The sequence below is a fragment of the Lagopus muta genome, chromosome Z (genome assembly GCF_023343835.1).
Source record: "Lagopus muta isolate bLagMut1 chromosome Z, bLagMut1 primary, whole genome shotgun sequence".
In the NCBI taxonomy this organism is placed as follows: domain Eukaryota; kingdom Metazoa; phylum Chordata; class Aves; order Galliformes; family Phasianidae; genus Lagopus; species Lagopus muta.
In genome coordinates this window covers 21,373,050-21,395,253 of record NC_064472.1, presented here as the reverse complement: position 1 = coordinate 21,395,253, position 22,204 = coordinate 21,373,050, and the positions used below count along the sequence as shown (strand labels likewise).

The window sequence follows — 22,204 nt, the reverse complement described above, 5'->3', positions numbered from 1 at the left end:
TAGATTCTATTTTGACACTTTTAGACTTCAAAACTTCCTTCTGCTAGAAAAAAAAACAGCTCTCAAATTTCTTCAAGGAGTCTCCTTGTGACTTGAAATAAATGTAGGAGACTGCAAGTTAGGAGGGAGTGTTGATGTGCATGAGGAGAGAAGAACGCTACAGAGGGACCTGGATAGACTGGATCAATGGGGCAAGGTTAACTGTATGCGTTTCAACAGGGCCAAGTGTTGGGTCCTGCATTTTGGTCACAACAACCCCAGGAAACCCTACAGACCTGGGGAAGAGTGGCTGGAAAGCTGTCTGATAGAAAGGGACCTTGGTGTACTGATGGATAGATGGCTGAATATGAGCCAGCAGTGTATTCATGTGGCCAAGAAGGCCAGTGGCATCCTGGCTTGTATCAGTAATGGTGTGGTGAGCAGGACTAGGGAAGTGATCCTGCCCCTGTACTCAGCACTGGTGAGGCCTCACCTTGAGTACTGTGTTCAGTTTTGGGCACCTCAGTACAGAAAGGACATTGAGGTGCTGGAGCATGTTCAAAGAAGGGTAACAAGGCTTGTGAAGGGCTTGGAGAATATAGGGCTTGGAGAATATGTCTCATGAGGAGTGACTGAAGGAACTGGGGCTGTTTAGTCTGGGGAAATGATAGCTCTCTTGATAGTCTCCTACTCCAAGCATCTATCTATTTTTACCAAATAGTTACCAAGTTATTTCCTGTTACATGTGGTGAGGTCAGAACTAGACTGCCGGCTCATGATATTGCTTTCTAATTGCTCTCTTCCAGTATCTGAAAGGTGATTGCAGAGTGAGTGGTGTTGGTCTCTTCACACTGGTTATTGGTGACAAGAGAAGGGGAAATGGCCTCAAGTTGCACCAGAGGAGATTTAGGTTGGTTATTAGGAAAAAGTTCTTTACAGAAAGGGTTGTTAAGCACAGGAATAGGCTCCCCAGGGAGGTGGTTGAGTCACCATCTCCTAATGTGTTTAAAAACCATTTGGCTGTGGTGCTCAGGAACATGATTTAGCAGTGGGCTGTTAGAGTTAGGGTGGAATGGTCAGGTTACGGTTGGACTTGGTGATCTTCAAGGTCTTTTCCAATCTGAGCAGTTCTGCTATTCTAGTAATAGTTATTTAATAATAATAGTTACTTACTGTTTTGTACAAGCCTTACTGGTCCAATTCTAAAAGTAGCCCCACAGCTTATGTCCAAAAGCATTTTGAACAGATTCAATTAAGAGTACTTCAGAATAAACTTAAAAGCCTGAAAATGTGCCAAAAGTAATGCATTCTATTTATTACCATGGCAAGTGCAAAGAGCGCAATAACAATGATAGAGCAAGTTCTCAGCTACAAAACACTTTTTTTTTTTTTTTTTTTTTTTTTTTTTTTTTTTTTTAGCATAGTCACCAGTAGCAATAAATTTCCACCAGTGATGAACAAGAGCCAGCTTGTAAAAGTCTGCATGGCCATCCACAATGTGGCTGTTGCAACAACTGCTGAAACACAGCACCTGCCACCTCACTGTGCTCACATACATTGCTTGGTGTCCATAAATGTTCAACAGATTTGGGGTGCCAATTTTTCTGCATGGAGGAACTTTGTGCACTTTGCCACTTTGTCAGACTATCCCTTTGCTGCCGTATGTCACATAGCTACAAAATGTGATGAAAATATTGATGGGAGAGTTCAGCCTCTGTGTCTATACCACTAACATCTGGTTCTGATCATAGAATAGAATCAAAGGATCACCAAGGTTGGGAAAGACCTCCAAGATCATCCTGTGCAGTACAGTGCGACTGTCCACATATCATGACACTAAACCATGTCTGTTAGTACATCTAAATGATTTTTGAACACCTCCTGGATCAGTCTCTCAACCACCTTCCTGGAATCCCATTCCAGCACCTGACTAGTCTTTTGGAGAAGAAATTTTTCCTGATGTTCAATCTGAACCTCCCCTTGAGGTTCAGTTTGGTGCAACTTGAGGCTGTTCCCTGTAGTCCTATCACTGATGTCATGGGCCAACATAGTAACAGTACTTCTGGAGAAACTCTTGTAGTTTTGATAGTCTAGAACTCATGTAAACTAGTTAGTTTTAATCAAGAATGATGGAATTTAAGAGTTCTTTTAGTAGTGGCTTTAGATTAAGCATTAGACAAAATAGAGTGTCAAACTGTAGTGTTAGTCCACAGAAAAGGAAGAGTATTCAAACCACATTTATTGTTAAGGTTCTTAACAAAGTGAGATGTAGTTCGTAGGTGGCTTACAAGTATCTGTTTTGGATGGCCTAATGATTTTTTGGGTTATACTTAGTGATATACATAAAGTAATAGTGGTGCCAGGCAAATCTAAGGGAATGTTTAATAGTTTAGACACATGGGCAACTTAATACAAAGTAATGTGAAGGTAATGTAAGTTAGTTTAGTCATATCTATTACAGATTCAGTTGACTCAGATAACCCTTCATTTTTCATGAGCTGAGGGTGATGTAGCTGTGATAAGATGCTTTAATGCCAGAACTAGAAGGAGTTGTGGAGTAATAAGTTGCTGAAGGGATGACGCTTCATGACCATCCAGTTTGCTGTTGAAGTTAGATCTTTGTTGTATATACTTGTATTATTGTGCTATGGAACTTGATATTTTATAGAGCTGATCACATACAACTTCCAAGTAGTATCATGATTCTTCTGACCTCTTAAGAAGGTATCTGTTGGAATAGCACCTAGGCTGCATTTCTATGACTTTCACATTTTCTTCAGCCAGACCAATGGCAAATCGCTCATTTATTACTTTTAGCAGCTTGAAGAAAAGAGTAAGTGAGTAGAGATTTAGGGAAAAAGAAAGTAGAGGTGGCTCATTAGCTTACACATTTAGCTGTAATGGAAAATATTTGCTTATATTTTAATTTTAGGATATTTAGTCCTGCTTAAAAATTGCAAGGTCATAAGTTATGCTGACCAAACATTTATTATTCAGATTCTTTAGAAGAAATGTCTACTTAGCTCTACCTGACAAAGTGGAGTAAGAAGTATTACATAGTTCTGAACAATGTATTTGGAAATGCTAAAGAACAAAAATTATAGAATCATAGAACTACTCTGATTGGAAAAGACCTTCAAGATCATCAAGTCCAACATCAACATACTCATAGTACCCTAACTCTAACAATCCACTGCTAAATCACCACTCGCTCCTCCTGTGGGCTGCGCTTGGAGCAGCACACGGAAACTTGCCTGGGCTGACAAAGCTGGAATTAAAGGCATGTATGGCACTGCTGTCATCTGTTATTACTCGTTTGATTGCTGTTTTGGGGTCAAAATCAGATCCGCTTTGCTTTCTGATAAGAAATTGTTCTCCAAATGTTAGCAAAACCTAGGAATGAATTTCAGACATGTGAAATACAGTCTTATAAACTGTGAAGTGCTTATAAGGCTTCGACTAAGATTGTTTTTGACTCTTTCACTTTGGTCATATTTAGCCTACAGAAGTTAATTACACAGTGATTTAAATAATGATCAGCAAACAAAAGCAATAGTAGGATTAGTGATTGGTAAGGAAGACTATGATGTGTTGCAGTTCTATTTTTGATTATGTCTTGAGTCAATTAAGTGGATTATTTAGCAATCAAAAAATGTGCCATCCCAGTTCCTGAACACGTTAAAAAAGAGGACTCTAAGTAGTGTGGTGCTGACTTCACTAAATGTATGGCTATTCTTTGTAGCCTCTGCACTGCTGAAGGTGGGATCTCTTCTGGAATTGCTGGAAAGAAATTATATCCAACCCTTTTTTTTTTTTTTTTTTTTTTTTTAAGTAAATGATTTTGACTTCAAATTTTGTTGTAGTGTTTCACTGAGAAAAAACGGGAATATGATTATTCCCGTTTGTAAATAGGATTTACAACAACCAGTTGTAAATTATTTTTATTTATTAACAGTTGATGTTATGAAAACCATTGACCAAATGAGGCTAGTTGAGGGTAGTTGATGTTATCTTTCTGGATTTTGGCAGGCTTTCAATACTGTCTCTCACTGCTATTGACTCCCTCAGAGTGGAGAAGCTTTGCAGAGATCCTCACAGACTGGAAGGCTAAGCAGTCACAAACAGCATAAAGTTTAGCAGGAGCAAGTGGTGGACTCTGCTTTGGGAATGGGGCAATCCTGAATATATCTGGGGCAGTCCTGGTTATGTACAGACAGAGGGATGAGAGTCTAGAAAGCAGCCCTGCAAAGAGGAATCTGGGGCTCTGGTTGATGGTAAGTTGAACATGAGCCAGCAGTGTGCCTAGGCAGCCCAAAGGGCCAGCTGTACCCTGATGGCACCAGGCCCAGCACTGCCAGGGGGTGAGGGAGGGGTTTTCGCCTCTGCTCTGTGCTGTGCAGCCACTGGGTGTGGTTTGACCACCGCAATACAAGGAGGCTGTAGAGGTACTAAGAGAGTGTGGAACACTGCTAAGTTTGAGAAGGATCTAGAAGGCAAAACATATGAGGACCAGAAATGGTTCCAGGATTTCTTCAGTGCAGAGCAGAAGAGCTGAGGGGAGGCCTGATGGCGGATGCAGCTCCTCACAAGGAACAGAGGGCAGCACTGAGCTCTGCTCTTTGTGGTAGCGACAGGGCCTGAGGGAACGGCATGGAGCTGTGCCAGGGGAGGGTGGGGTTAGGGACAGGTTCTTTGCCAGAGAGTAGTAAGGCTCTGGAACACATTCCTTAGGGCATCGGTGATGGCACGGAGCTGCCAGAGTTCATGAAGTTGGAACTATGCTCTCACACTTACTGATTGAATTTTGGATGGTCCTTTGTGGAGCCAGGGGTTGGACTCCCATAATCCTTGTGTGTCCTTTTCAACTTGAAATATTCTGATTCTATTCTATGATTTTAAGATACTCATATTTCTCTCTATGGAAAAGTTAACTCTGTCATTGCCCTAGTTCTTCTTGATTGTTTGCCTTCTGCCCATGCCATATATGTTTCTTAACATGATGAAATTTTGACTAGAAAATAATCTGTTCTTTGAAATGTTCATATGGTACAAACAAAAAATGAGAAATGTAATATTTCTAAATTCTAGGCTTTACATTTTCACACTATTTTATTTATATCTGTACAACAAAACTAAATCGTGGCTGGTAGGCGTAGCTGTTGTTTCCCTTCTGCCTGAGGTCTGGACTACTGTTTTCCTATACACAGTTTAGCGTATTTTTTGCTGTGTTGTAGGATGCAACTAACCATGCCTATGCAATTAATTTTGCTTATCTTTCCCAGACTTTTTTGTATTAGAACACTCTGAGAAACATTGCCTTACAAGCTGCTTGTGATGTTCTTAATAAATGTCCTTTGAACAGAGCTTTTGTCCATCTGTCACCAGATTTTTCCTGAATGCATTGATACAAATATTGTTAACAGTGTACTTGGATTAAATAGCAAGAAACTTCTGTTCTCTAAACTAGTCTTAGGTAATCACATGTAAACTTTGGAAAGGTACCGAGAATATTTTAAAGCTGTGGAATTCAGTTTTGAGGAACAGAGTACAGTAGGTTAAATATTCTCTATAGTCTTGTGATAGAGCGAATCCTGAGTCTTTCAATAATCTCTGAATAGTTATAAGATTATGACTGTCATTTGTGAATCTTTGTCGCTCATGTAGGTAGCTCTAATTATTCTGGTCCACTATTATAATATAGACTAGGAACTATTCCAGGAGAAGAAAATAAAATGTGTGATGGAATCACAGAATCACAGAATTGTAGGGGTTGGAAGGGACCTCTAGAGACTATTGAGACCGACCCCCAATATAATATAACTCTCTGATTCATGGTGTCTAGCTTGCAAGTCTTGTGCCTGACTGTCATAATTACTTTTCAGAATTCAACAATGTTGACTTCGACATAGAGTTTATTCCGTGATAAGGTTGAGGAATCATGGTGTTGAAAAGAACCAAAAATCTGGTGTGGGATAGAGTTTATATACACTGGAAAGGATGGATGGATTTATTAGAGGGTGGGCTAAGCCTCCCAGAAGGCCTGGGGATTTTTCTGTATTATGATTGACCTGTGTGTATCTGAACTGCTGCTCTCAGTTTACTGAAGACGTATTTTAAGTTCTTTATCTTGGGTGCTGATACTGAATGCATAAGCACCAAAGTTGGAACAGGGTATAAAGATGTAAGGAAGTGAGATGGATCTTTAGGTTGCTAGGCTAGGCTGAAACTACTGATACAATACTGATGCAATAAGATATTACTGAAGATAAATAGCTCTCTGTTGATATGTCTTTGACTATCTTTTGTTTTACATATTTCTCTTCCCGTAAATCAGAAAATTAGAAATTAAAGTGATAATGATTTTTCTAGCTCAGAAATTCTGCAACTCAGGATGTCATTTTTCCACCAAACTTAATATCAGTAAAAAATCCAACAGAGCCAGACTTTGTTGTCTGTGGCATTTTTCAACACATGGAAAACTAATAATAGAAAAAGATATTTCTGTTGAGTGATGTGTAACATATATATTACACTTTCCCTTCCTTGGTTTAAATAGCTCTTTTTGGTTTGAGGCTTTTGAGGAAGAAGCCAAATAAGATCTGTACTTTATTTTAAGGCAGAATCCTGTTGTGGTGTACCACTTTCTGTAAGTCTAAGTATATACTGCAGTAAAAGTTTTAGAAGGAGATCAGCAAGTATTGTGTTATATATGTGTATTACTGTTTGTAAACTGTTCAAGTTTAGTGAATGACCAAATTATCTTAAAAGTGGTAAACTATTGAGGAACTACAATGAAAAGTTTATTAAAATTGATCGGATGCCAGTACTGGTTTTATAGCTGTTCTTCCACACACTAGCATTAGTGAAATTGTACTTGAAAGATGACTTTTAAAAACAGCTATTTATGAAAAAGAGTATGTTGACACTCAACTCACTGTTTGAATTTTTAACTTCTATTTTTTTGTAATTTAGAAATGGGAGGTTAAATTGTTCATTTCTTTATTGGAAGTCTGAAATTTCATTTTGATCAGCAGCAGTTCAGTTTATAGCTCTGGGTGTTGAAATTAAATTAACTTACATAAAATACTTTTTTTTTTTTTTTTTTAACTTGTTTTAGCACTTACTTATGCATCCAGTCACAGACAGACTGTATTTGAATAAGTTGCACAGCACAAAAAGTGAAAAGTAAAGAAGATCAAATTCTGATGAACTCGTTAGGTTTATCGTTAAACAAGGACATATAAGGACCCTTAAAAATTTGAATAATTTATTACAAAAAAATCTGTTATCATAAAAAGTGTTGACATTAGGATTTGGTTTAAAACAGATGAAAAATAAAACTTTGTTTTCTGGAATAACACACTTGGAAATGTTCCATAAATTTAGCTGATAATTGTAGTAGGTGGTTCTGTTTGAACTCTGAATTGAACTAGTTCATAGAATCATGTAATCATAGAATGGCCTGGGTTGAAAAGGACCACAGTGATCATCTAGTTTCAACTCCTCTGCCATGGGCAGGGTCACAAAACCACTAGGACAGGCTGCATGCGGCACTGAACACAGGGATGGGGCATCCACAACGTCCTTGGGCAACCTGTTCAAGTACGTCACCACCCTCTGTGTGAAAAACTTCCTCCTAAGACTTAACCTAAACCCCTTCTGTCTTAGTTTAAAACCACTCCCCCTCGTCCTATCGCTATTCACCAATGTAAACAATCATTCTCCCTCCTGTTTTTATGCTCCCTACAAATACTGGAAGGCCACAACGAGCCTTCTCTTTTCCAAGCTAAACAAGCCCAGTTCCCTCAACCTTTCTTCAAAGTAGAGGTTCTCCAGCCCTCTGTTTATCTTAGTGGCCCTCCTCTGGACCTGTTCCAAGAGCTCCACATCCTTCCTATGCTGGGGGCCCCAGGACTGGATGCAGTACTCCAGGTGGGGCCTGACAGGAGCTGAGTATAGGATGACAATCACCTCTCTCTCCCTGCTGACCACCCCTTTTTAATGCAACCCAGAACATAGTTGGCCTTCCGGGCTGCAAGCACACTGCTGTCTCAAGTCCGCCAAGCTTCTTGTCCAGCAGGACCCCCAAGTCCTTCTCTGCAGGGCTGCTCTCAAGGAGATTTCAAGGATTGCCCTGACCGAAGTGCAACACCTTGCACTTGGCCTTGTTGAACCTCATTAGGTTTTCATGGGCCCACTTCTCCAGGCTGTCCAGGTCCCTCTGAATGGCTTCCCTTCCTTCCAGTATATTGACTGCACTGCTCAGCTTGGTGTTGTCTGCAAACTTGCTGAGGGTGCACTCGATGCCACTGTCTGTGTCACTGATGAAAATGTTTAAGAGCACTGGTCCCAGCACTGACACTTGGAGGACAGCACATGTGACCAACCTCCACCCAGACATAGAACACAAAGGGTTGATCACAACCCTTTGGCTGTGACCAGCCAACCATTTCTTAATCCACCAAACAGTCCATCTTTCAAATCTATACTTCTCCAATTTAGAGAGGAAGATGTGGTGAGGGATCATGTCAAAGGCTATGCAGAAGTCCATGTAGATGGATCCATTGCCTTTCCCCTGTCCACCTATGTCATCACTCTCCATTTTAGAAGGCCACCAGATTGGTCAGGCACAATCTGCCGTTGGTGAAGCCATGCTGGCTGTCTCGAATCACCTCTTTGTCTTGTATGTGCCTTAACATAGCTTCGAGGTAGATCTGCTTTGTGATCTTCCCAGGCACAGAGGTGAGGCTCACCAGTCTGTAGTACCCCAGGTTATCATTTCTCCATTTCTTCAAAAGTGGGAGTAAAGTTTCCCTTTTTCCAGTCATTGGGGATTTCACCTGCCAGCCATGATTTTTCAAATATGATGGAGAGCAGCTCGGCAACCACATCAGCTATCTCACTCAGAACCCTAGGATAGATATTATCCGGCCTCACGGACTTATATACATTCAGTTTTGTGAGGAGGTCTTGGACTTGGTCCACTGTTACAGTGGGGTGGAATCAGCTCCCCATACCCTCACCTAGAGGTACATTGTCCTGGCAAACATGGAGAGGAATGTGACCACCATTGCATACTGAGGTGAAGTGCCCATTGAGTACCTCAGTTTTTTCCATGTCTGAGGAAGCGAGTTCTTCATCCTCACCTTGGTCACACTCTCCTTGGTCTGTCTCCTCCTGCCTATGTACCTGAAGAACCTCTTGTTATTTTTCACATCCCTTGCCAAGTTCAGCTTCGTCTGTAACTTGGCTTTCCTGATTCTACCTCTACGCATGCAGACAGTGTGCCCATATTCTTCCCTGGCTACACAACCCTACTTCCACTTCCTGTACATTTCCCTCTTTTTCCTCAGTTTAAGCTGCAGGTCCTTGTTCAGATATGCTGGTTGCCCACTTCCTTTGCTCAATTTCTTCTGATGCTCTTGTACTCTCAGAAGGATGTCCTTAAAGAGCTGCCAGCTCTGTTATGTACCCATGCCCTTAAGGACAGTTTCCCAGAAGATCTGACCTAGCAGTTCCTTGAAGTTTGCTCTCCTGAAGTTCAAAGTCCTGACTCTGATTTTTGCCAGTCCTGCATTCCTGAAGATTACAAACTCCACCAGGACATGATCACTGCAAACCAGGCTGCCTCCAGTCTTAGTCTTTCTAAAGCTTTCCTTCCTGGTGCTTTGGTGAGCACCAGATCCAGTAAGGCTTCACCCAGCTTTAATCTGTCAAATACCTGAATCAGGAAGTTATCCTCAACAGGTTCCAGGAATCTCCTGGATTGTCTGCCACCCACCATGCCTCTGTCCCAGCAGATATCTGGGTGATTGAAATCCCTATCAGGACAAGAGCCTGCGAGTGTGAGACTTCCTGCAGCTGAAGCAAGAGGGCCTTGGCAACAGGCTCCCCTGATCAGGTGGCCTGTCGCAGGCCCCAACCACTAGATGTCCTTTGCTGGACCGATCCTTGATTTTAATCCAAAAGCTCTCAACTTGGTGTGGTGATGGCTGTTACTCAGAAACAGCTCTTTGCAATCTATCCGCTTAACATAGAGGGCAACTCCCCCTCTCTTCCTACCAGTTCTTAGGCTTTATTTTGTTTTCTGCTAGTCTTTTATTTTCAAGCTTCTCAATTGGCAGATCTTGTAGTACTACATATATAAAGTACATGTCCAACTGCCTTGAAAGAGAGTCTTATGTCCAGTTTGTTTAATCCCACCTGAATTTCTGCATCCTTTTTTCATTTATATTTCATCTGTCTTAGTAGTTTTTTTCCACAGCAATTTGTCGTTCTATTCTTTGTTGCCTAGCACATCTTGGATTGACAGTAGCTGTACATGATTTATCTGAGAAGATGGAGCAGTACTATGTTTACAAAGAGCCCATCCTTCTTACATATTTGATTTAAGTGACCTGCTCAAGCAGTCAGGATTGTAATACTCATAAGATATGCAGAAGAGAGGTTTTTTCTGCAGGTGAGCTTTGTAGATAACTGAGGCTTCTTAAGAGTTTATTCTGTACTCATAAATGAAAATTAGATGTCACTGACAGTTGGGCTTAGAACTGCTGGCACCTAATAAGCTTTCTTCTCCAGAATGGAGTAGATGCATTTTGCATGTTAATAATTGTATGGTCACCTTCTGAATTTTACCTGGAAATTCCTGAGTTTAGTTGCCATGGGTTGAATCTGCAGTATTGTGTTCATTTCTGGGGCCCCCAGCACAAGAAGAAGGTGGAGCTGTTTGAGAAGGTCCAGAGGAGGTTCGTGGTGTTAGAGCTTCAGCATTACTGTGAAGGCAGGCAAGGGGAGTTGGAGTTGGTCAGCCTGGGGAAGAGCAGGCTCTGAGTAGACACTATTTTTAATAGCCTTTTATTTCATGCAGAGGACCTAAAGATGAAGACTTTTTGCAAGGATGTATATTGACGGGAGAAGGTGTAACGGTTTTACATTGAAAAAGGGTAGATTTAGATTAGACATAGGAATAAATTCTTCATTTTGAGGGTGTGATGAGACACTGAAATGGGTTGTCCAGGGAAGCTGTGGGTGCTCCATTGTTGGAAGTCTTCAAGATCAGGTTGAATGGGGTTTCGAATAACTTCATGTATTGGAAGGAAGAGGGCATGACTGTTTATGAGGGTGGATACTGACAGGACAAGGGAGAATAGTTTTGAACTAAGACAGGGGAGGTTTAGGTTAGATATTTGGAGGAAGTTTTTCACCCAGAGGGTGACACGCTGGAACAGGTTGCCCAAGGAGGTTGTGGATGCCCCATCCCTGGAGGCATTCAAGGCCAGGCTGGATGTGGCTCTGGGCAGCCTGGTCTGCTGGTTGGCCACCCTGCACATAGCAGGGCGGTTGAAACTAGATTACCATTGTGGTCTTTTTCAACCCAGGCCATTCTACAATTCTTTGATTCTTTGATTTCTTTGATTCTTTGAAGGTGCTCCTTCCAGCAGAGGTCTGGAACTGGATGACCTTTAAGATCTTTTCCAAACCAAACCATTCTGTGATTCTGTGATCTTTCTTCAAAATTGAAAGTTTATCATAATACTATTTGGGTTTTGATCTGTATAGTCCTCATTTATGTTTGTTTTACCCTGAATCTCTTTCAGGTACTATTCTTTAGTGAGATAAATTGTTTTAGGTATTTGTAGACTTGCTCTCTCCCCACATCTTGCATGGAAACAAAGAAGGAGCAAGAGTTTTTCTTCTAGAGGGAAGCTTTCTAGAGCCATGTGATGAGTGGTACAACTCCCACAGTGTATGTAATGACTGTGCATCTTACTGATCAAGAGCTACTGGTGGAAAAAAGCCCCTCTCTTTGTACTGTTTTCTTCAGTTAAGATTTGAAAACAAGCAGTATGGACAAGAGGCAGCTAAGTTGATGGTTCTTTTGCCTTCAAATTCTGTGAAAATAAAAAATATATGTATCTGATCTTCATTGTTAAATGGATTCCTTGATAATTCAAATTAAAGTGGTGGAAGTGGTGTCAAAACCCAGAAAGACAAATTAGCATGATTTTATTGAATCATGTAGATTAGCAGATGGTGGAATTGAACATTTCAGTACATGAAAATGATGCCAGCTTTAGAAAAAATTGCAAGCAGAAGCTAATAAAAGGGAAAAAAGAAAAAAAAGCAACCATAGAACTTGAAGGGAATGGTGCAGGTGGACTCTGAAAACTTACATATTTTCTTCTTGTGAGAATAAAGAAGAGAATGTATGAGTGCTGCTTAGAAGAAGCCTAAATTATTACTGTGTATTAATTTTGATTAATTGGTTATTTGAATATCTATTCAAACCATTAGAATACTGTTACTCTCTGGGATTGATCTTGCAAAAATATCTAATTGACTGGAAAATAAAATATCTTTGTTAATTTTATTTAACCATCCTAATCTAAGTTTCATTAACATCAAGCTTTCTTATAAAAAAAAATAAAGCAGAATATTCACTAGCCTTCAATCAGAAGGATTTGGTCTTTGTTTTTCAAAAGTGTAAGAGAAACAAAGGATTCAATTCATGTCTTATTCTCCTATCAGCAATATATTTTGAAATGTAATTGAATGTGAGCAAATACCTTCTTTATACCCATGTGAGAGTGAGCAGATGGAGACCATAAGGGTAAATTTTCAGCTCCATTAAAGTCAGTAACAGCTTTTATTTGAGTAGTGGAACTGGCCATCTTCTTAAATATTCGTTTTATCGAAGGATGTATGGCATTAATTAATTTTTTTTCCTATTATTATTCACTATTAAAAAACATGAGAAGAACAGTAATTGCTGTGAATTGCACAGACTTTCTGGTGTTGAATATTCTAAGCTCCCTTTTAAGAGAATTCAGGCAAATTTGGATTTTCACATTAAAGAATTCTGATCCTTGTTTGCTTTGAATTTCAAAAGCACTAGGTTCAGACTCTATCCTAAATGATTTAGTTCTAAGTTTGTTTCTGTATAGATATTGAAGGCAGAAAATGTTCAATAAAGTCTTTCTTCGTCATGCTTCAGCTTTGTAACATACAAAACCTGATTATATTCTGACACATTTTGTATAACAACGCTGATTTGAGTATAGCCTTTTCCAGAAACAGCAAATGGAACATCAGTGAGGGCCTTATGTTGCATTTAAGATGACAGTTTGAGCCACTTTGGTGAGATCAGTGCATATGGAAATCTGAGTTCAAAATTAAGGCTTCATCTAGCAAACTGATCCATGTTTAGTACCTTTAAAAATCCCAGGGACTCCATATGGTCACAGCAGTCTACATGCACAGAGAATTTACTGGATTTGTTCCAAATTTTAAGCTTTGTTATTTTGTCCATGGATTTGGCTTACAGACAGACATTAACTCTGTTAACTCTGAAAGGTATTTATCTCATGATCTGGCTTCTATGTTATAAACTTTTTGAAAACAGCACTTATGTTACTTTTAACAGAAATGACCTGGTGGTCTGGAAGTAGTATATATTTAGGTTAAAAATTAAAGCACAAAGATGTTATTGTCTTTGTTTTCTCTTGCCATCCAAAATAATGGGAGTTTTTCTGGAACACATTGCAAGGAAATGAGAATAAATCCTAGAAATTCAAAGACATAATAAGAGTGTTCTCACATCACTAGTCATATCATGGATTTGCGTACTCAAAATATGAAGTTATCATTCATGACTTATGACTGTTGCAGGACACATTTATTATGATTAGCTAAGTCACTGGAGGTATTTGCATGTTAACTGCACAAAAGCTTTAGTTTCTGTATTTGACGGATCATAACTAAAATAAAGGAAGTTTTCCTTCAAATATATTATTTAGTTTTTGGCAGAAGTGTGTTTTTCATTTTAGTTCACTGTAGCGTGCTCTTAGGACACATGTAATCACTGTAAAAAAAAGAGATGAGAATTACAGTGCCAGTTCTTAAGATTTCTTCTAAAGTTTGGTGTTACGATCGAAAGTTACTGTCTTCAGTTAGAATCAAAATCTAAATACTAGAACTTGCAATTAATACTACTTGTTTTGAAGTGCAAGACTGTAGGGAATTCCAGTATGTTCAAAAAGTAGAAGTCAAGTGTTTTGAAGCAGTAGCAGTCCAGAGACATGCTTCTGTAACTTCATAGCGCTGTGGTAGACTGCTTTATGGAGCTGGTGATTACAGAGATTCACTTTAACCATTTTTTTCTTGCTGGCAGGTGTCCCACTGGCTTGTAGCCAGCGGCTGCGAGTGTACTGCAGCTTGTGGTTTACACCAGAGTGTAGAAAATGCCGACACCAGCTGGCTGCACATAATTAAGCTGATTGCTTTCTGACAACTTGATCTATGATACAGATATGTGATAAATATACAAAATAACTTACAAATCTAATTCTCTGACGTATTTTATCTACTTTTTTCTCTTTAACAGATATGATATCTGCACTTATAAGAACAAACCGTGTGGAACTCTGGGTAAGATCATAAGTAGAAATTTCAGTTTGTATTTGAATTTGTTTCTTTGCTTTGTACTCAAATGTTGATTTATTGACTGCTTGGGTTTTTAAAGTTTTATGTTTTCAAAATACCGTTTTATGGTTTTATAAATGTGAATAATAGGAGGTAACCTAGATGGGTATATGCTTTGATAGATCACTGGAAGTTTAAGTTAAATGAGCTGCTGATGGATGTCTCATCTCTGGCAGCTTTAATGCTGCTAAAACCTAGATGATTACTCAAATTTATCAAGCAATAATTAGAGAAGAGAACTTGTCATATATTTTTATTTAATCTCTCTTGTGAGGTATTACAAAATACAAGTAGAAGACTTCAAGAACATTTAAAAAAATCAAGCTAGGAAAGAAAAGAGCTTTAAGAGTTACACTATTGCTCTGCTTATTCTTGAAGAGTATAGCTTCAGACTTTTCCTTCCATGAACTTGGAAAAAATAACAGTGAAATATAAATTACAGTAATAGCGACACTCCTTAAAGCAGTGCTTTGACAATGGAGAAACACATATAGCAATCCTAGGTTTGTTCAGCAGGGTTGTTCTCTTCTTTCCTAAATTTGTCACCAGAAGTTGTTTACTGTAATGTAGTTATTGCCTGTAGTAGTGCTTTAAGGAATTAAAGATACGTCATTCAAAGACTATTGTAATGTTTATGCATTTTTCAAATTTACTCAGAAGTAATTCAAGATACAATTCTAATTTTACTAGTTCAAATTATTAATAATGTGAGCTCATAACTGTATTTGCTTTGTCTTTCCCTGTAATACACTCATGGCAAAGGAAATTAGTTTGCATGAGGAGAAATGTATCAGAATTTTTTCGCCAATTGGAAATACAGAGTATCTTAACAGCATGTTTGAGTAAAAGGCAAAATGTAATTATTAATTTCTAAGTGTAATTGGTTTCCTTTGGTACCTCTGTGGAAGAGACAAAACTGAAGAGACTGCCTACACTGATGTTGTGAAGTTGTCTTAGCAATTTGAAAGGGAGAACATTCACTCACAAACTGCTTGATATTTATATATGATATTTTTAATACAGGCCTTTAGTGTACTAGTCGTCTCTTTATCAGATGCAAAAGCAAATTCTGCTCCAAAAATCAAATCATGTATGGTATCAAAGTACTGTTACGAGACCCTTGGCTCTAAAACTGTGATGGTGTACTTCCATTGTAAGCACTGTACTGGAGAAGAAATAAAGTTCCATGGCCCTCTTTTGCAAGGCATTTGATATGCTTAAGTCCCACTGACCTCCGGTAACTAAAGCATAAATTTAAGCTGTCTGTGAACAAAAGTCTCAAGTCTCAAAAGGTCAGAACAAATGTGGATCACTGGTGTTCCAGGAAGAAACAGAAGTGAAGGCTTTACAGGAGAAAAGACACCTCTTTTCTGTTGTAGTTTCCTAGAACAAGGAATCTTACATAGAGCTGCACTGAGATAGGCCTCAGATTTTTCTGCAGCAGCTGTATTTCAGCAGAGAAGGCCTCTTCTCCTTTGATCTGAGCTATAGACTGTGTGTTCTTTAGTTGATCTCTGTTACTTTCTGCAGGCGCAGTACATAATTGTATGTTACTAGTATGGTCCTATAAGTCACTAAGCAAGCGTTCAGTGAAAAAATCTGAACATAGAGATGACTTCACCACCCCAATATGGTGCACTTTGCAGCAGAACATGGTTGTTGTTACAAAAGTATTGCCATGTTATATTCAGAATTTGCTGCGCTGTTAGAATAGCATAAGTTAGGCATGTGAACTGTAATTACTCTATTTTCTACAGGTTGCATAAAGCAAGCAGTGTACACGCCTGTCAGTGGCCAGAGTTTTGTCTTCTGTTTCTTCATCCTGGTCTCAGTGATAATGTCTCCTTCAGTGATTTGATTTAGAGTAGTCTGTTTTGATTGAAGTTCAACAAGCTGACATTATTGCGTTTTGCCCATGTTAGTTTGGTTATCAGAGTAGTTCTGTTGTGTGCTGACTTGATTTATTGCAGAGAAAAGCAAGTCAGAACATGTACTTCCCAGATACTCCTATGTACACCTAAGGGAGACACTAGGGTCTAAATCCTAATGATAGCCTGTTACATTTTTTTCCTCTTGGAAGTTTTGAACCACGTGTAATGTTTATGTTTGACTTACGGAGGTAAAACTAGTCCAAAATAGAATGACCATCGCACATGCATAGTGATGCATAGAGGAATAGCACTGAATGTCAGAGCTGTATTGTACCGACCAGCTCCTGTAGCTCCAGGTTACTTGCTCACATGGACTCAGCTAGGAAGCATTTGCGGTCTTATTGCTAGCTTGCTGGTAGTCCAAACAGAATAATTTGAAGTGCATACTTGTTCATAAAGAGTATGTTATTTTTCTTTTTGCATAGCAAAGTCACACTGTTCCCAGTTAATATTCTGTCACAGTGTAGTTAATTTTGCAGGTAATTTCATCAAAAGAAGGGATTACTGCTTTTTTTCAGATAACCTTAGAAAGGGATACATCAAATAATGTGATGCTTAGAGGTTTCTCTAGTGGGTAGCATATTTTGTCTGCAAAATGTTGTGTGATACTCTATTTCTGAAGAATGTAAAAAATAATGAAGAACAATATTCTGAAAATGCCTGTGCCTTGCTTTCTTTAAAGAAAGTTTTCAGAAGCACTTGTCATATAGAAAGGTTTTAGTTCCAGAAGATAACAGAAGATAAATGGAAAAGACTTCCTTGTTTAAATGAACTTATTAACATGTCTCCCCCTTCTCTTCATTGATGCATGCAGTTTTGTTTTTATAATTTTTTAAGTACCATATGGTGCTTCTTGTAGCTAAAAAAGTTGCTTGTATGTTTTTATGAACCCACTAAACTTAAACAGATTTCTTTAGAAAAATAATGTGGATACATTTTGCTTTCTTCAGCCTCAAGAATGTTAAAATAGAAATGCTTTTTTGAATTCCCTTTTCTGGCTCAAGTTACTAGGTGGTCCCAAGTTACCAGAAGTAAAATTTATAAATCTAACCCCTAGTCTAGACATTTTCCAGCACTGACTGCAGTTCAAAAAATATTAATGTCTAGCCGGCAAAGTGAAATTCCCCCCAGTGATTTTGCAAATGACTAGAAAGTTAACCTTTTGCCAACTGCTCCTTCTGTGCATAGAGATTATTAAAAAGAATCCAGGCATTTATAACTAGGGCTTTTAAGACTGAAACACCTTGGCATGACCCTTTGTGTCTCCTTCTGTTTATTCAGGCTTGGCCTCTGTGGCTGGAATGTGTGAGCCTGAAAGGAGCTGCAGCATTAATGAAGACATTGGCCTAGGTTCAGCTTTTACCATTGCACATGAGATTGGTCACAAGTGAGTGAGTTTACAAAAAGAATATGTTTTAATGTATCACATTTTTACTACTAGTTTAATCGTAGATATCATTTTTTCTGCATGGCTGTACCATCCCTATTCTGGTGCTCCATGTTTCTGTATAAAGTATTCATAAGTAGCTCTACCTTTTATTAATTATATTTTATCAAGAGCTTTAACTTTAGAACTGAAAACTTATTGTTTACCCTTTGATTTCAGATTCCAGTTTAATCTGTGCTTTTTAGATTTGGCTCACAACCCTCCTGCTGTTTCATATTTTTAATATTAAGTTTTGAAAAAAATTTCTTTGCCCCATCTCTTGTCTACATTTCTTTATGAAACAAAAGTGGTTGTAAGGTTCTTTTTTGCTTTTCATTATTTTGTCTTAAATACAATTCAAACTGTTTTGAATAAAACATTGCTTCTCTTGTCAGTATTCATACACTGTTAGTTTTCTTTCATTCAAGCATGAGATATATAAAAAAGCCATAGCATCACTTGTGAATTTTAAGTGCTAGTGTATCACTTCGAAGAGCATGATGTTATGAGAATGATTAAGTATATGAATTTTAAATTATGTAATTGGTTGTGAAGTACTTCAGGTCTTCCTTCAAAAGCAAGCATTTCTAGTACATTGTGATGACTCCAAAAAGACCAGGCACTTTCTTTTATAAAGAGGTTTCCTTTTCTTTACATGGGTTGACTAATGCTGAGTTTATAGGTCCCATGTTTTTCTGGTCATTACTTGATACAACTGCTGTAAGTTTAAATGCATATGGAAATGGAAGCGATCAATCTGCTGATAAAGAGTAGGATTGGAATTAAACACTTATTTTTAACACCTATCATGCAGGATAATCACTTGGCAAGTATGATCTCATTTACATTATGCAGTAATGTAATACTGCAGTTACACTGAAGTGGATGAATTCTAAAATCAAAAGCAATTGTATAAAATCCTAGCAAAAACAGTGTAACAAAAAATAGTATAACACACTTGTAATTCTTGTCATCTTCATTTTCTTCCTTTTCTTTATTTGTGTGAGTTGAAAAAGATAGAGGAAAATATATTTCTAACATTAAGAAACTGAAGTTCTTGTTAATAGTGATATGCAGTGTTGCTGTGAATTTAAGTCATGTGTTCAAGAAGAAAAAGATATCCACATCTTTGTTCTAATCTATGTGTCATGTAACTATGCACTTTATGAAGGTTATTTCAGTTACACATGAGAAAAATATATATATGCAGCTCTGTTATCATTCAAAACTATCAGGATTACAATGTTTGATTTATAGAAGATAGATTTTAATTTAAGTAGTTAACTTCAAAATCTTTGGTGATAGATGGAAAACTGCCATAAAAATTTCAGCTCTGGATATGAGGAGAGCAGACTCAGGGAACTAGTTTAAATGGTCCCAGGGGAAGCTGTTTTTGAAAGCATTGGAATCCATCAATGCTTATCACTTTTTAAGTATTACTTGTGAGAAGCACAGGAACAGGCTATTCCAAAATGCTGGACATCATGCAGGAAAGGCAGAATAATGCTTGGCTAAGAAAAGAAAGTGTATGGCCACTGGAAATAAGACTGAGTGAAATGGGAGGAATACAGAGATTCTGTCTGCTGCTGTAGGGAGAAAATTTGTGTGGTCAAAGCTCAGAGTTTAACCAGCCAGTACTGTGGAGGACACCAAAATAGAGCGTTTTAACAGCAAATGGAGGACCAGAGATAGCATTGGTCCATTACTTGGTTAGGTTGATCACTTCTCAGATAGGGTTTCAGACAAAGCAGAAAGGTGTGATTCCTTTTTCAGCCCTGTCTTCAACACCAGTGATATGCCATGGGACCCTCTGAGCCCCATTGTGTATGATGGTGTCTATGATAATTTTAAGCTCCGACACTGTTCTCTGCTTCATTGTCTTCCTTTGAAGGCTTTCAAGGACCTTAGCGTCCTTTTTATATTATGGAGCTCAGAAGCACACACAACATTCAGTATGAATTGAATACGGCCTGGGACATGAGCTGCTGGAGAGGAGCTGTGCAGAGAAAAACCTGGGGGTCCTGGTGGACGACAGGTTGGCCATGAGCCAGCAGTGTGCCTTGGTGGCCAAAAAGGCCAGTGGAATCCTGGGCTGCATTAAAAGTAGGTCAGAGGAGGTGATCCTCCCCCTCTACTGTGCCCTGGTCAGGCCTCACCTGGATTACTGTATCCAGTTCTGGGCTTGCCAGTACAAAAAAGACAGATCTCCTGGAAAGAGTCCAGCAGACGGCCATGAAGATGTTAAAGGACCTGGAACATCTCCCCATGAGGAAAGGCTGAGCGACTTGGGTCTGTTCAGCCTTGAGAAAAGAAGACTCAGAGGTGATCTTATTAACATTTATAAATATCTTAAGTGGGAGTCAAAGGGACACGGCCAACCTCTTTTCAGTAGTCTGTGGGGACAGGACAAGGGGAAACGTCCATAAACTAGAGCGTAGGAGGTTCTGCACCAATACTCATGGGAACTTCCTCACAGGGAGGGTGACAGAGCTCTGGAACAGGCTGCCCAGGAAGATTGTGGAGTCTCCTTCTCTGGAGACATTCAGGACCAGCCTGGATGCTTACCTGTGCAGCCTGCTGTAGGGGCTTGCTTTGCTCTAGATATCTAGAGGTTCCTTCCAACACCTGCAATTCTGTGATTCTGTGAGGCTGTACCTATGTTAATTGCCCAATTGTTAACTGGGATAATTGCCTCTTTTATAGTTCTTCTATCGGTTTGAATATCTTGGATCTCATATTGTTTTATGCAGTTGTGTTTATATTGCAAAAGAAAATGTGGTTTACAGGACAATGTCAGGAGCTTTAAGATCTTAGCAATCAACTAACTAGCATATAGGGTTCAAAATGTTTCATGTTTGTAAGATGGAGGAATGTTTCAGCAGAGTGGAACGGAAGAGGGAGACATTTTATTTTGCTTTGAAATAAATTGATAAAATATTCTGGCTTTGATAACTTTAGCTGTAATGAAGCTTCCAATTAGGGTATACATTTTACTAGTCAATAAATACTCTGAAAAGTTGTGTTAAAATACAATTTCTATTATTTTGTGACAGATATTTCAATGACTTTCAATTGGTACTTGTGGGTAAATGCTTAATAAAAAAAAATGGACTTCATGAAAATGCTGAAGAGGAATATATTTTCATACATCAAAGATGATTAACTTTGAAAAGTATTTTACAGAATTACAACTTCAATTTGTAGTTAAAGAAATACAATGGAATACTTTCACATATTTAGCTGTGCAGTTATCATTTGTGTAGACAAACATGTCTCAAACTAAACTGGAAGAGAATGCATTGAAGGACAGGATGTTTTAGCAAAAAAATGGACTTAGAGACTTCCAAAAGTAAAAAGCAACAAAACAATGGAGAGTGTCAAGTTTTGTCAGTCTTTTCTGCTGACCCAATGGGGAGGAACTGATCTCTCCTGAAGCTGCACACAGATGAACTGATGGACGAAGTGAATGAACGCTAGGGAGGGTACTGTAGGGCTTGGCAGCACAGCTAAGTGGATAATGTACTAGGTTGAAAGAGCTGGTGTTACCACATCCTGTATTCACATTATGCCGATATTACATCTGATGCCAATGGCAGAGTTAACAGTACCTCTACCTTATGTGACCTGGCAAGAATCTAGCTTGAGATTGTTGTAGATGCTTTTGTTTAAGGCAGAAAGAAATGAACCAACCCTTGCTTCAAACTATCACTGGAGAGAAGACAACACTACTTTTATCTTGGACTAGAAGTCTTTGAAGGCTGCTGGCATAAAATTTCATGCAGTACCTTCATAGAGGTTATCAAAGTGATTCACCAGATATGTAATGTCAATAGCTAAGTGATGGGCAAAGTTAAATACATTATCTGAAGATCAGAAGTAATTAGGTCCATGTCATGAGTTTATGACTTTTGTTATTGGTATTCCATATAATAACATTATGTAGTGTACTGGGAGCTAAAGACTTAATGCTTCAGTTCCATGGATTGTCAGTATTTCTGGTTCTGAGAAGAGAAGAAGAACTACATATCCCAGAAGACATTCACTGTTCTGTTTCCATTCTCTATTTGGAGGGAAAGATAAAACTGCTCATGAGTTGTGAGACTGCCTCTTCTTTTACCGCATGTTTCGTGTGGTTTGTGCTCCTGAGCCATTTCACCTTCGGCATTAGAGTAAGGCCTTTGTTTCTGGACACACTCTGTCTCTCATTTATTTGATTTATTAGCTTCAATTCTGATTATATTCTATTGTATTGTGTTGTCTTGCATTCATCGTAGATTTGCCTGGGTTCAAAAGGACTACAATGATCACCTGGTTTCATCTCCCTGCTATGTGCAGGGTCACCAACCACCATACCAGGCTGCCCAGAGCTACATCCAGCCTGGCCTTG

General features: G+C 38.8%; 1 protein-coding gene across 4 annotated transcripts in view; it reads left to right on the top strand.

Annotated features, from left to right (window-relative positions):
- The window catches only part of ADAMTS6 (ADAM metallopeptidase with thrombospondin type 1 motif 6), a 148,550-nt gene that overhangs the window by 39,642 nt on the left and 86,704 nt on the right, over positions 1-22,204 (top strand). For all 4 annotated transcript variants that reach the window (XM_048930635.1, XM_048930634.1, XM_048930636.1 and 1 more), the window contains 2 exons: positions 14,363-14,406; positions 17,673-17,778. In XM_048930635.1, coding sequence (XP_048786592.1) covers positions 14,363-14,406; positions 17,673-17,778 — 150 coding nt within the window. The remainder of the gene's footprint in view (positions 1-14,362; positions 14,407-17,672; positions 17,779-22,204) is intronic.